The 16,314-nt window shown below is 32.1% G+C and overlaps 1 protein-coding gene across 12 annotated transcripts in view; it reads left to right on the top strand.

Annotated features, from left to right (window-relative positions):
* The window catches only part of PCDH15 (protocadherin related 15), a gene marked incomplete at both ends in the record, with an annotated part of 726,342 nt that overhangs the window by 689,383 nt on the left and 20,645 nt on the right, over positions 1-16,314 (top strand). For all 12 annotated transcript variants that reach the window (XM_081268810.1, XM_081268808.1, XM_081268818.1 and 9 more), the window contains 2 exons: positions 5,821-5,997; positions 13,674-13,892. In XM_081268810.1, coding sequence (XP_081124936.1) covers positions 5,821-5,997; positions 13,674-13,892 — 396 coding nt within the window. The remainder of the gene's footprint in view (positions 1-5,820; positions 5,998-13,673; positions 13,893-16,314) is intronic.

Below are 16,314 nucleotides of genomic sequence, written 5' to 3'. Positions count from 1 at the left end.
TGTTACTGCTATTTTTAGTGGCAGCAAAAGAAATGGTTTAGACATTACTTATTATTTTACAGTTTGCTTGAACAGTTTTTAATTATAATTAAGTAGTGTTGACCAGATTTCACACAAATTAACTGAAAGAAATTTGACAAATACAATCAGAGATTTGGGGACCTCTTGGCTGGCTCACACTGCATCTTAGTCTGCTCAGACTGCCATGACAATGTTACAGACTAGGTGTCTTTAACAGCAGATATTTATTTTCTCACAGTTCTAGAGATCTGTGGAAGTCCAATATCAAGGTGCAGTAAGGTGAATGCCTGGTGAGGGCTCTCCCTTTTGGTTGAGTACTCTCATTGAGTACTCCTTTGGAGGGAGAAGGGAGCTTCCTAGTGCCTCTTCTTCTAAAGACATTAGATCAAGGCTCCACCCTTAGGACCTCATTTAACCTTATTGTTTTTCTGGAGAGCTCATATCCAAATACAGCCACAGTGGGAGATTAGGACCTTCACATGTAAAGTTTAGATGGATGCAAACATGAAGTCCATAACACATTGGGACAGAAAAGGGAATAATAAATATTATTTTGCTTCACACTGAGTTTGCTAAAACTCCATTGCATTTCACATGTCTTAGTTGTTGATACACAGACTTATATAGGAAGAATAAAGAGAAAATTGAAGTAATAATTTCTATAATTGCATTTTATGTCAAATACAGACAAATTTGGATTTAAGCAAGAAGAGATGGTATTCAAAAGGATTATTGTAGGAAAGGTGAAAGAATGTGCTAGTGGAAGGAGGACTGTTGTAATGGTGAATTCTCTGACCAAGAGGTCTGAAAATATCTCAAAGTTTAGGGAGAAAGGGATTTTCTTTTACAGGGAGGAGTAAATGAGGCTAGAAAGAATTGGGTGTGGGGAAAGTAACATGACCATACAATAAAGTATATATTAGAGAATGTTTTACCCAGACATCAGCCTATTTTATCAGGGAACTAAAGAAGAGGTTGTATGAGGTATTGGTGTAATGGGGGGATCAGGGTAAGTGGGGGTTGGGGGTCAGCCTAAGGGGATCAAGGAAAGAGAAAATTTAACCCATTAAGTCTACTGAGTCACCAAGTTTTTAAAAAGTTTGGTTAACAAAAAATTGATTTGATTTTATCAATCATTAGTGATAAAACAATTCACCTAATCATTCATAAAATACAGAATTGAAATATGTTTGGCTTTCTTATAAATAAACCAGGGACCACCCTGAGTCTTATATAAGTCATGGTAGGAAGGCTGAATTCTTTGCAGTCTGTGGTTTCTCTGAACAAAGAAGGGTAGGAGGACTCCTAATTATCACTGTTTTCAAGGAACACGAGGCATAGGTAAAATTCACTAGTTAGCTCTAAGAGGAAATTTTGCCTGAATCCAAGTTTGGTATTTTACAGGAAATGTAATTAATAAGCATGCTTTTTTTTAAATTAATTTTTTAATTTTATGTATGACAACAGAATGGATTACAATTCTTATTACATACATAGAGCACAAGAGATTTTTCATATCTCTGGTTGTATACAAAGTATATTCACACTAATTCATGTCTTCATATACGTATTGTGGATAATAATGTCCATCACATTCCACCATAATTTCCAACCCCATGACCCCTCTCTTCCCCTCCCACCCCTCTGCCCTATCTAGAGTTCATCTATTTGTCCCATGCTCCCTCTCCCTACCCCACTATGAATCAGCCTCCTTATATCAGAGAAAACATTCGGCATTTGGTTTTTTGGGACTGGCTAACTTCATTTAACATTATCTTTTCTAACTCCATCCATTTACCTGAAAATGCCATGAGTAATTTATATTCCTTGCTTTGTGTCCAGGAAACACTATTCTTTTATAGATACCAAAATTATGTGTGTTTTTGAGTCAGATAATAAATTACTCAGTAATTATAAAATATAGGCCCTATCCCCAGTCCCAACCCCCCAAAATAGTCTAGGTTCCTTTGAATTAAGCTTTATAAAACTAAGGGATACTTCCAAAAATAATTATCATGCAAAATCAATGATAAGGGAGAGAAAAGATATAGAAGAACTTTCTATGTATTTTTGGAAATTGTCCCTTTTCAGATATTTGGATTGCAAATATTTTCTCTCACTGTGGTGGTGACCTTCTTGTTTTGCTGAGTTTTCTTTTGTGCTACATAAGTTTTATAGCTTGTAGTATTCCCATTTAGATATTTGTGTTTCTGTTGCCTGTGACTTTGTTATCATACTAAAGAAAGCATCCCCAAAACCAAGGTCAAGACATTTACTTCTATGTGTTTTTCTAGATTTTGTAGTTTCAGACCTTATATTCAATTATTTAAATTCATATTTAGTTACTTTTTGTATAGAGCAACATCCCCTGACCCCTGCCAAAAATGGCCATAGGACTTGACTAGACATTTCTCAAAAGAATACATGCAAATGGACAACAGGTATGTGAAAAGTGCTCAACATGTCTAATTATCATGAGAATACAAACCAAAACCACAATAAGATATCACCTTACAACTATTAGGATGGATGTTACCAAAAGAGAAAAAAGAAACGTTTTGGTAAGGTTGTGGAGAAAATGGACCAATTACACACTGAAATATCAGGCCATGTAAGCACAGTGGAAAACAGAATGGAGGTTCCCCCAAATTAGAAAATATAATTACCATATGATCTAGCACCTCACTTCTAGGTATATATCTAAAAGAGCTGAAATCAGGATGTTGAAAAAATATCTACATGCCCACATTCATTGCAGTGTTATTCACAATAACCTCATTATAGGATCAACAAATGCATCTACAGAAAGATGAGTGGGTAAAATAATGTGATATATACATACAATATATTGAATGAATGTATAAATGAATAAATAAAATCTTCCCACTTAACTCTTACCTGAGTTTTCCTGTAATTTTGTTATATAACTGTATACCCAGCTTAATTGTTTTACATTTTTTTTTTTATTTCTGAACATATAGACTTACATGTGGATATTTTTTCCTAAAGAAATTGAAGGAGAGGAGATGGATAATTAAAAGATTTTTTTTTAAATTATGACTATATTGTTTTTATTATGTGTACTCTAAGTAATTCAAACTAAATAATAAGAAAAATCACAAAAATGTTTAAGTTATACCACCTGAACCTAAGCATTATTAACATTGTGTAAACATCTTCATAGACATCTCTTTTGATTTGTTTCTAAAGATATAAATATTATAGATTAGATAGAGACCATTTCACATTATCTCTCTTTAAATATGTTTACATATATTTATATATACATATCTACATAGATATGTATGTATATGTGAAATAAACACATGCATACATAATAAAATTATATATATGCAATATATGTAATGAAGATAGATGTAGAAAATGCTTAATAAATAAATATCGATAATAGGTTGAAAATAAGATTTTATAAAATGTGCTTTTATAAAAAAGTATTAAGTTGGACCTATGGCACACACATGTAATCCCAGCAGCTGGGGAGGCTGAGTCAGGAGGATCACAAATTCAAGGCCAGCCTCAACAATAGCAAGGCACTTAGCAACTCAGTGAGACCCTATGTCTAAATAAAATACAAAATAGGGCTGGGGATGTGGCTCTTTGGTTGAGTGCCTCAGAGTTCAATCCCTGGTACAAAAAAAAAAAAAAAGTATTTAATTCAGGTTTCCATAAGAAAAAACTTTAGGAAGAATTTGAATTAGGATACATTCTTTTTATCATAAGATATATTTCATCCCAAAAGTTCCAAGAAAATAATGTTCAGGAAGAAGGCATTATTGCATGTTTTAAATGTTATCATTTATTTTAGACTTCATTGATTTATAATTCTCTGAAATCTTAAAGGAATTAGTACAGCAATTTTTTATTCTACATCTAATTTTTTCTTAATGTGATTTTGCAGTATTACACTGAAACACAGTTGAAAATACAGACTTAACAGAAATGTTTCTTCATTGTAGCACAGCATACAGTTAATCCATACATACATGAGGAATTTCCTCCAAAGATATCAAATAATGCCAAAAGGATCTGCAGAAGATATAAATTGTTAAACTAAAGGAATGGGACAGCTAGCCCACATTCTACAATTTTTTTTAAATCATGTACTCAAATTTGTTTGATTTTGATTTGTGATTCAGTTGTACCAGTAATATGCTTTACTAATAGTTTTACAAATTGATTAAATATTTTTAATTAGATTCAAGGAAGAAACCTGTTAATGCAAATACTAGAACCAAATTTCTAGCTACAATCATACTATCAATAATTATAATTTGTGAAACCCTTTCTATCTGGAAAAAAATGTGTAAAGATTTTTGTAAAATCTTTAGTTCACTGAATGCACACAAAACTTCATATAAGGAATGATGTTTTCATTTTGTATTTAAGGAAACTGAGACTTTAAGAGCTTACAATTATTTGTCTAAGATGATGTCATTGATGTGTAAAAGGTGAAAACTGAATCCAAGCTTTGTGCTCTTCAATGCTATGTTACTACTGTTTGCATCTTGATTCTTCACAAGAATCTCATCAGAAACAATTCTGTAAGATGAAGAAGCCATGAGTGTGGGATGATGAGAGAAAAGGAGAATGAACAACCTTCAACTGAACTCATCTATAAAATGTGGAAACAAATGGACAGAGCATTTCACTACCATTGGCAGCGTCCCTGGCATACAATCGCATAGCCATTTCCTCCAAAGTTTAATATCCTGATTGTTCTTGTAATAAGGGCAAGCCAAGCACATGCCAAACTCTTAAGGCAATTTATTTTTAACAGAGCATAAAGTAGGTCAATTTGATATCTTAAGCAAAAGTTATTTCCAGATGTGTTAGAGGATTTTAGAATATGTTATCTACCCAAGAAAATATTTCACAGTTGGACTCCACCAGGAGCATTGAATGTATAGGCAATGTAAACATATTTGTCACATACAGTTAAACACTAAACATTGAAATGTTCATAAATAATTAATGTTCATTCCAGTATTAATCTACAAGAAATTGCCATATGTAGAAAAATAGAAAAAAAATATTTATATGGTAGTAAATTGTATTCTCAATTAAAATCAAGTTATACAATTGGAAGAATTGCAATTTTCAGAAAATTACCCATTAGTTAATATTATATCTGCTTTTTCTATTATTATTCTGATATGACATGGTATATTTCTTAGCTGATTGTGTTCACCTAAATAGCTTCTGATATTTGCATGAAATATTTTTATCTTAACCTTGTAAACTTACCACGCAAAATATGTCAACATTTTCTCATTGCTATAATGCCCTCAGGATCTTTGTACCTTTAAAAAAATCAGGTATTCTAATCCTATACCTTAGCATGTAGCTCTTCCAGGTATTTCAGACATAGGTGGGAGGTGTAATTTATGACATTGACTATGTGAGGTCAAGAGTCCAAAGACCCCCTTGGCTCCTTTAAAGCACAGACAGCTTTATTTGTACAACATATCGGCCTTTCCCATGAGCCACATAAAAGCTTAAATGGTATCATAAATTCAAAAATCTAGACTTAAATAGGACATGGTTGATGACCTTTTTCTACCTTATTTGACTTCCAGCATCACTGGGAGTTAAATGCTGAAAAAAAAGTCTTTTATTTTGTTGTTGTTCTTTCCTTCAAGGGTTCATGTTCAGTAAACATTAGCAAAAACCAGGCTGCCATCATTTTTTATTTCCTAAATGTCATTTCAAGTTGAGGGTGATTTTTTTCCCCTAGTAAACCCATCGTAATGTCATGTTTGTACTTTGTTTGATTTATAGGATTTTGGATCGCTATGTTCAGGATCAAATTCCTGGTGCCAAGGTAGTGGTAGAATCCATTGGTGCTCGCCGGCATGGGGATGCCTTTTCTTTAGAAGATTACAGCAAATGTGACCTGACTGTCTATGCAATTGATCCCCAAACCAACAGAGCCATTGACAGAAATGAACTTTTTAAGTAAGTATATTTTATTATCATTTTTCATCATCATTCTGGTTATGATAGCACCCTGGGTAGTTGTAATTTAATTATAAGTACTTAAAGTTTAAAACACACCAAAATGTTGTTGCAAGTGAAGTGCAAGTAATAAATCACAGAGAAAATCTAGGTTCCTCACCACTAAGTTTTCAAGTCCAAGTATGAGCTACAGTGACTTCAGAATATATGGGTAACAAAGAATCTGCTATATGCAAGAAATAACTCCTTGAGGTCACGTTAGGACTGGATACATAAACTCAATGGTAGAGTGCTTGCCTAGAGTGTTAGGTAATGGGGTTGATCCTCAGAATACAGAAAAGAAGAAAAAAAGAAGAAGAAAGAAAAAGAAAAGAGAGAGAGACAGACAGACAGACAGACAGCGCACATTCCCTTCATGTTAGGGCCTCACTCTTACTCTAAGACCTTGCCTGTTTGAGAGGAAAATACACATTCCTAAAGCAGCAGTTTCCCTGCAACAATTCAGTAGACTTGACTGTTAAGACGAAATCTAGCTTTCTGAGAAGTCCGTTGAGTCAACAACTCAAAAATCATGTCTATAGTACATATTTCCCCCCCCCTTGATTTGGGGGTGGAGAACAGAGGTAAAAATCACACCCATTTAAGACTATACCTATGTGTATTTCATCCCAGTGTAACCTTAGAGTGAACTTGAATATTTGAGATAAATATCCTTAAAAAATGGAGGTCAGAATCTAATAAAATGCTGCTGCATATTTTCCATTGGATGTTATTCTAGCAGTTGAATCTTTTTTTTTCATTTTCTTTCTTTCTTTCTTTATTTTTTATTGGTTGTTCAAAACATTACATAGTTCTTGATATATCATATTTCACACTTTGATTCAAGTGGGTTATGAACTCCCATTTTTACCCCGTATACAGATTGCAGAGTCACATCAGTTACACTTCCACTGATTTACATATTGACATACTCATGTCTGTTGTATTCTGCTGCCTTTCCTATCCTCTACTATCCCCCCTCCCCTCCCCTCCCCTCCCCTCTTCTCTCTCTACCCCCTCTACTGTAATTCATTTCTCCCCCTTGTATTATTTTTCCCTTTCCCCTCACTTCCTCTTGTATGTAATTTTGTATAACCCTGAGGGTCTCCTTCCATTTCCAAGCAATTTCCCTTCTCTCTCCCTGTCCCTCCCACCTCTCATCCCTGTTTAATGTTAGTCATGCTAAGTGAAGCTAGCCAATCCCTAAAAAACAAATGCCAAATGTCTTCTTTGATATAAGGAGAGTAACTAAGAACAGAGTAGGGAAGAAGAGCATGAGAAGATGACTAGCAGTTGAATCTTAAAAAAAAAAAAAAAATCTATCTTTTTCTGCTTTACTCTAGTGACATCTAGTGTCTAACAGATTCTTGGACTATAATTCAATGTAAACATTTTTAATTTAAAATATATGTTGAATATGAGATCATATGCATATATTCAAAATATTTATTTGTGTATTTACGCATACTTACACAAAATTTATTCCCAAAGTCATGGTTTCAGAATTTAAATTTGTCTATACATATCAACCAGCTTAGAAACATGTTCATGTTCAAATTTACACGTATCATATATGTCTACATACGTTTGTTTATTTAGAAAGTACCTACTTATTCATTTTTACTAAAATCCATAAACTCTCAATTTAGTTTAGTTTTAAGTCTGTTCATCAACAACAATTCTTTGCTTCTATTTTAGCAAGAACATAATGATTTGATATCAATGTAATTTTAAAAAGCCATTGTTATTAAGTTTGTTATTTAACAATTTATTTTAAGAGATTTTAATGCAAGTCAGTACACTTATCACTGTATGGAAATAGAGATGACTGAAGTGGTAACTCCCTCAGGCTATAAAATCACTCTCCAAATGAAGTAACATTTAGACCTACAAAGCCAATTTTGTGCATTTTATTATTTTAAAAATTTATGTGGGGCTAAATTACAGAAAGTCTTTCTGTTGTAAATATTAGAATTTTTCTTCTTTTAAAAATGTTCATCCTTTTTCTGTGTTTTCTATGTAAACTTTTTTTATCGTAAAATTTGATAATAGATTGAGTTTAGAATGATTTTCCTAAGTGTAAAAAGTCTATTTTTTGGGGACATATGCCTGGTTTTAAAAAGAAAAATAATAGGAATTATAATTTGAATTATACCGTCAAACATGTTAGGGATACAATATTTGGAAAAAACAGTAGAGAATACTGATGAATTTTAAAAACATAGTTTATGCTGAGAAGAGGGTAGAGTTGCCATGAATTATTAAAATTTAGCCTTACCAGTTTTTATCTTGAACCACTATCTGAGAAATACTGGTCTCATTTAACATTTTAATTGTTCCTTGAAATACTTTACAATAAAATTTTATACACACATGATTTCCAAGGCTGCTAATGTACACGTATCATCATTAATAATGATTAATAATGAAAGTTACTGAAAATTTAGTTTTTAACACTGGACAAGTATTCCAGAATATTAAATTATTATCTAATCTCCAGGGCAGTGGATATAGGGTTGTTCTTTCAATTTTTCTTTATCCTTAAATCTAAGTAACTGAAGATGTTGGAATTCTCAGGTCATATGATTAGAAACAAATAATAATAACATCAACAATAATAATTACTTTAGTAAGTTAACCTTAATATTATAAAATGGCTTTAAGTTAATCAAACACAAAAAATAAAACACTTTACAGACATGGAAATGACTGGAATGATTCTTAATGACATGTAAATGATTTCTATTGCTTGGCAAGTCTATTGGTATTTTGATTTTTTTGTATTTGTGGATATGTGAGTTGATTAATTCTCTGTAATAAATATATATCACTTTTATCTTGTTTTGAACTTATTGTACCCACATTTTTGTTTGTTTCTTTATTTTTGGTATTTTTATTGTTTTTCTTTCTAGAATATTCCTCAGAATTTTCTCTTCAAATACTTACCTTTTAAACCATTTTTGAGATGCAATTCCATGTAATTACCCACTTAACGTGGTGTTTAATCCAGTAGTTCTTAGTGTTCAGAGTTGTGCAACCATTACCATAATCAATTTGAGAACATTTTATCACATAAAAGGGAAATTTATTAAAATTATTTGTTATTTCTGATTTCTCCAAACTGGACTCAAATAACCATCATCTACTTTTTGTGTATTATATTTGCCCAGTCTAGAACCATTTTTGAAATACTCCTCTTAGATGAGAATGAGTATTGTGGAAATGGTTATAATACCCCAATCTGCGGATTGAGTACAATCCCTTTCAAAATAGTGATAGCCTTCTTCACAGAGATATGGGGGACGGGGGGAAAGAGTCCAATTTCATATGGAAACAGAAAAGACCTGAATAGCCAAAGTAATGTTAAGCAAAATGAACAAACTCAGTACACTACCTGGCTTCAAAATATACTGTAAAACATGCTACTGCCATCAAACCACACATAGACCAATGAACAGAACACAGAGTCAGAAATAGGTCTACACCTTTACACCCACCTGCTTCTTGACAAAGACAACAATAATTTAGACTTGGGGAAAGAACAGTTTTCAATAAATGTTGCTAGTAATACTGAGGATCTTCACATAGTTGTTAAGCCCCATTTCCTCTTTATTCCCTTTCTGGGACTGCAATCAGAATCCAGTTTTCCTTATGGTGTTTGGATCTCTATTCTGGTGCTCCTCCCCTCCCACTGTTATCTTTGTGTTTTAGTTTGGAGACTTTTTCTTGCCCTATTTTTAAGTTATGGATTCATCTATGTAAGCCTATTGATGAGTTCATTAAAGAAATTCTTCATCTTAATGGTGTTTTAAATAGAAATCTTTAGCATTCCCATTTAGCATTAGATTATTTTTTATAGTTTCCAACATTGTACAGAATCTCTCCATGTTCACGTATGCTTTCCACTTTCTCCTGAATTCTATTGTGTATTCTTCAGAGTAGTATCCAAGTTCCTTTCTGGTATTTCCAATATCTAGGTTATCTGTGTCTGGTTCTCTTATTTTCTTTCTTACTTGACTAGTATGCTTCTTTTCTTTTATAGTCTATTTGTGTTTTATTTGGTTGACTACCAGATATGTAAAACAGTAAGAACTAATGGGGAGTTTATGTCAGTACATGCACACATCCCCTTTTCTGTTGAGTAAATCTATTCAGGAGTTATATTTTGGAATAGTCATTACTTTCAGTGTGTTACAAAGTTCACATTTTCTCCTGGTGGAATGTGGTTGACACATTCTTAGAATAGAGACTAAAGTGCTGGGGTGTTCTCATACTCCTTCCTCAACCCTTCCCTGCTAATGGTCCCTGCAGTCCTCTGCCATGGAGACAGTCCTCCCCTTCCTCTTTTCTCTCTAGCAGTATTATGCTGCTCTTCCATGTGGCTTGGTTCCAATCTTAATCCAAGGATGGGTGTGGGATGGGGGTTCCTTTGATTATCATCTATAAAAACCAGATAGGTTTCAGAAAAGACATCCCCATTGCCTTATGTTGCAGTATGAAAATTTAAGTTAAGAATATATGTACTTTCAAAACCAAAATTGAATTAGCTGGGCCATTATTTCTTATATTGGAACACTAATCTAGCTAATCCTTATGTAGCTGTGTTCAGACATTGGGCTGGTGTTTTTCAGATTTTGCCCTCTCCATCTTATGACAGCCACACATTGCATTGGATAAGGTTTTTTTTTTTTTTTTTTTTTTTTTTTGCCAAGTGTGAATCCTTTGTATTTCCCCAACCAGCATGATGAAACCTCTACTTTGTACTGTTTCAAAGGATACTAGGCCCAGGGAACCTACTGTTCCTCTTTTAGGTATAGTCAATTTTGGTTTACGCAAAAGTAAAACGTACACCTTCACCTGAACTCTAGGGAAGGGGATAGTTTACACGTGTGAGATCATTTCTGGGAAATGGCCTTGTGTTTCTGCCCATGCCACAGCTTTAAAGGATTCTTTCTTTCCTGTTGCACCATGAATGAAATTTTTCTCTTGTCTCTTATCTCGTTCCTAATCTCTCTTGTATACATCCATGGAAAAGAGTTTCAGAGAGAGTAAAAATGCCTCTTTATTTGTGGGTTTCTGTTGCTTTAATCTTACAACGAATATACACATACTAGTTTATCAAAATATTAGCTTATTTTTTTTCTCATTTTCTTTTATGGCTTTATAAAATACATCTTATTTGCCTGATAAAATTCCAAAGAGCAATAAAACAAAATTCACCATGTTGTAAGAAAAAAAATGTTTTGACTCAAAAATATTTAACTAGTCAAGCTGCTCTAAATGTACAAAAAGTAGATCAGTAGTCTAGATAACAGTTCAAAGGGGAACACCTGTATGAATAAGAATTCTTCTTACATAGTTTGAACAAGAGTCCAATAAATTGATATCTGTCAAATCAATTCCATTTGAAAGGGGCAGATTATCCCTGCAAGTAATGATCATCTTCTGGTTCTGATCTTTCCCAGTTTAAAAAAATATATTTCTTGTGATTCAATTCTTAATCTATACTTCATTGAGAATATATTTCTTTGTCTGATAAAAATATCAAACAAAATGATTAAAACTTTACTATATTGTTCTACATGTAAAAATCATCTAGGAAAATTGTTATAAAAGGTTTATTTTTCATCTATAAATTCCAGATATGTTTTTAAAAGGCATCCTAATTGTATTATATTGCAGTATGAAAATTTAAGTTAAGAAAGTATGTAGCTTTAAAACCAAAATTGAATTATCTGGGCCATTAGGTTTCTTAAATTGGAAGACTAATAAACTAGCTATCGGAATTCATCTGATACCAAGCATCTTGTTTTCATATATGAAAGTTCTGAACGGGGTTTTAAATAAATTTAAAATTTGCATGGTCATGCTGAAAATTAGAACAAATAGTTTCAAAAAGGCATAAATACACTGTAAAAGTGCAAAAACATGACATTTGGCTATTTTTAAATTTGATACAAGAGAAAATTATGTGTGTTCTGGGGAATTGTGGATGTTTTCCTATAATGTATGGTATGTTGCTTAAATCAAGTTAAACGTACCTATCTTCTTAAACATATCGTTTCCTTATAGTGAAAATATTCAGAATCCTTTCTTCAAGCTTTTTGAAATATAAATTCCATAATATTTATGGTCATCCTACTATGCAAGAGATAATTAGAATATTTTACTTGTACCTGATGCCAGGGGGCACTCCTATAATCCCAGCCTCTTGGGAGACGGAGGCAGGAGGATCAAGAGTTCACAGCCAGTCTGAGCAAAAGCAAGATGCTAAGCAACTCATTGAGACTCTGTCTCTAAATGTAACACAAAATAAGGATAGGGGTATGGCTCAGTGGTCAACCTTTCCTCATTTTCTCACCTTTCTGCTCTCCCTAGTCTTTGGTAACTACCATTTTATATTTTGATGATAAAATTTAGAGCCATTTAAAGCTTTTTTTTCACAAGTCTTTATGTTTTCCATGGTTTTCAACTTAAGGATGGTAATTTTGTATTAGTAAACACAATTTTAAAATATTTTTACTCTTTTATGCTTTATAATCAAAATGTTATAACATTTTTAATTAAAAAATGATTTTTTAGTATACCTAGATCTTAGCAGTGAGTACAGTTGCTTTGCATCACAGAGCCATGTGTAATTTTCTTTTTCTTGAAACATTTCATTTTTTCCAATTTTTAATATTAAAACATTGGACTTTAAATAAAAAATCCTAAAGAATTAAGAATAACTTAAACATCTTGTGGTTCTGTAGTATTAGGAATATAAGTGTACTGATTTTAACATTTATAAAAGTCTGTAAAGAAGTTACCCAGGAATTTTGAAAAAATATACTGCCTACTAATCACAGTATAAAATATATAGCCAAATAATAAGATTAAGTGATAATTATTCCTTGATTCTCCTTGACAGTGTAATATCTATAGTTAACATAGTGTTATTTAGAGGAAAGATTTTCAAGAATAATTGGATTAACTTGGCCACTATTTCTTGTCTTCCTGACTACAATAATTTCTACCTGTATCATTGATTTAATCTTTTTTTTCCCAGGTAGAAAAAATATTTGTTCATGTTCTTCCTATAAAACATTGTTTCACTTTGAGGTTTGAGAATGTTGGCATTTAAGATGATGTGGTAGAAAACGTTTATTGTGAATCTCAAGATTTAGGTTGGAGTCTCAGACTTATTTCCATAATGGTGTCAGAATCTTGGCTGTAGTCCATCAGTATTGTGTGTCTTCAAGATCATCTTGAAGACACAAGAGAAAATGAATGAATATAATTTTAAACAGTGCTATCTACTTTGGAATACTATATTATACTCCATCTGAATACCTTAATGATGTCAATTATTTTGATGTTGGAGGTTTAGTGATATTGAAAGTAAGGGACATTATCATTAACAGCATTGATTTATACAGATATATACTTAACTCTTCTTTATTGCTGATTCTTCGTATACAATAAGTGATAATTATTCCATTCCTTGATTCTCCTCCACAGTGTAATACCTTTATTATTCATAACACTCTGTTTGTTTTAAAATTAAAGATAATAAAATATTTTATAGTATTATTTCATTTTAAAATGGCCCTTTCTTTTCTAGTGTCATTAATTTTACTATTTATCTAATCATAAAGATTTTTGGATGGCAAGCTGCTTGATATCAATAAAGATTTTCAACCATATTATGGGGAAGGAGGCCGCATTCTGCAGATCCGGACTCCAGAGGCAGTGACCAGCATTAAAAAGCGAGGAGAAAGTTTAGGATACACAGAAGGGGCTCTGTTGGCTCTGGCCTTCATCATCATCCTCTGCTGTATTCCTGCCATCTTGGTGGTCTTAGTCAGCTACAGACAGTAAGTATTCAAGGACACTAAACATGGATTGTTCTTTGAAGACCTATAGAAAATCATCTCTTGTAATGTGGCTTTGTAGTTGAAAAATATTGGTAATTCAACCATTCTGGGATTGCTTTATCTTTTTTGAACCAAATCACCTTACTCAAAAGGAAAACATTACAAGCTTTCCACAAGCTTCTCATGTACAGCTCAAGGTCCCTGTGCTCCTAATATAATCTCATTCAGTAGGAGGATTAGTTTATTTCCTGTGGTTTTATTCATTCTTTGGATTAAATCCCTCCTGAGAGAAGCTCATAAGTATCCTAGAGAATATAACAATATAATCTTATATCCATATACCCATTTTACAAAGTTCCAAACAAAGGTATGAAACCTCACATATTTCCATGATAGGTTTTCATCCATATGGCTAAATTTACCTCCATGCAGATGATGATAGTGTTAACAAAATCATAATAAAATCATAGCATATCACATGTAATTCTCCATGTGGTTTCTTCCTTCCTTGATCTAAGCTGTCTTATAATAGCTGGTAACATGTTTTGACTGAGTAGAGCCTTAATTTTCAATTTCCTACAGTGAAACTCTTCCATTTATAATATCTGTGCTTAAAAAGTTATTTGACCCTTCAAAATAATCAAGTAATTATTACTATTTAAATGTATATAGTTAAGGCAATATCCTAGCAATATCCTTGATTTGATATTAGGTATCAGAAACTTTGTGACTGATGCATACACATTTTAAATATATCTCTACTGAAAAAAAAATAGAAAGCTGGTCAAGAAGTTAGGGCTGGGGATGTGGCTCAAGTGGTCCCTGAGGACCTTAAAAGATCCAATATTAATTTTCAAGTTTATTCTGTATTGTTAGTTGTCCTTTTTCATCCATCTTTTTCCCAAAGGAGCAATTTTATATCCTGATAGGAAAGAAAATTAGTGAGAAACGTTCTTATATTTGACATGCAATACAGTGATCAAAACTGAAGCATTCATGTGATATTATCAGCAGTCTGAAATTAAAAAAAATTAAGATGCTTATATTTAAATGTTTTATAGATGATTATTTAATTTTATTTTTAGTACACATTTATTTCAGTTATTACTTTTTTTTGTAGATTAACAGAATCACACAAAATGAGTTTTGCTCTGCTCATATATCAAAGAAAAATTCTAACATGTAAAGACCTAATGTTTGTACCTTCAAATTTTGCCTGTAAATAAGATTAAAATGGCTAGCTATTCTTTTATATTATGATGTGTCTTTGGAATTTGCTAGGTATAAAAAAGTACAAAGCAAATATGATGAAAATTGTAATGAATTTGATACTCTGCAGTTCTACCTTCCAATTTCAGCTTCAAAGTAAGGCCAAGAGTGTAATCAGTGCTTCCTGTAAGACTCACTTCATTCCTTTAATTTTCTTCAAGCTGAGTGAACCAACAAGTCAATTAGAAAGACCAGATCATCTTCAATTTTTCATTTCTGTTAGAATTGAAATTCATGTCACTGTGTTTTAATCCAGTTTTTCCTATTCCATTTAGCTCATTTATTTATTTTCCTGTAATGAATGTTTTAGCCCCTTTTATAACTATAATGGTAATAATGAAGTGCTTCCCACTTTCACTTTTTGAATTGAAATCCTTAGTCTCCCTACTATATCATTAATGGTCACTATGAGTTTAACCAGTAAATTATTCATGATTTAGAATAAGTTATATGTTAAAATATTATGAGCACAATATCTCTAATGTAGTTTTCTCTTTTTTCTTACTCATTGCTTTCCTAAACAGGTTTAAAGTGTAAGTATAATTATGGATATTTTGCACATGATTTTATGTAATAGAAAAATAGAAACCATATATCATGTTGATCAAGTGGTCATCCTGTTCAAAACTATGTACTAATTATTTGACTGGCATTTATAATAGTTGTTCACTCTTTGGTTTGATATATATGGAATTGAGCTGATTTTAGAATTGGATATAACTGAAGTAAATATGAAATAAAGTGTTCTAATCATTTGTACCCTTTAGCAATATGTGCCCATAATAATAAAAAAAAAACAGTGATCCATCTCTAACACAAGAATAACAAGTATTCCTAAGAATAAAAAGAAAATACAACATCTAACCAAATCTCCCTTCTGTATGTGCACACCTCACAGCCTCTGTGAAGTAATGTCAAAAGTATTTGAACAGTTTTTAAATAACTTTTCTCAAAATAGATGAAAAATAAAGGAAAAATATCTTTTATATGCCTCATTTAATGAAGATATCCATTAAACTTTTAATTATGCAATACAGTTATACAATTATTTTTAAAATTTTAATGGACATATAAAATTGTACATATTGATGGAGTTCCAGTTATTGTTTTTATATATACATATATTGTGTAATGTTGAATTCAGGGTAAGCTT

Source organism: Spermophilus citellus (assembly GCF_964194105.1).
Source record: "Spermophilus citellus genome assembly, chromosome: 15".
NCBI lineage: Eukaryota > Metazoa > Chordata > Mammalia > Rodentia > Sciuridae > Spermophilus > Spermophilus citellus.
This window is presented reverse-complemented; position numbering and strand designations above follow the sequence as displayed.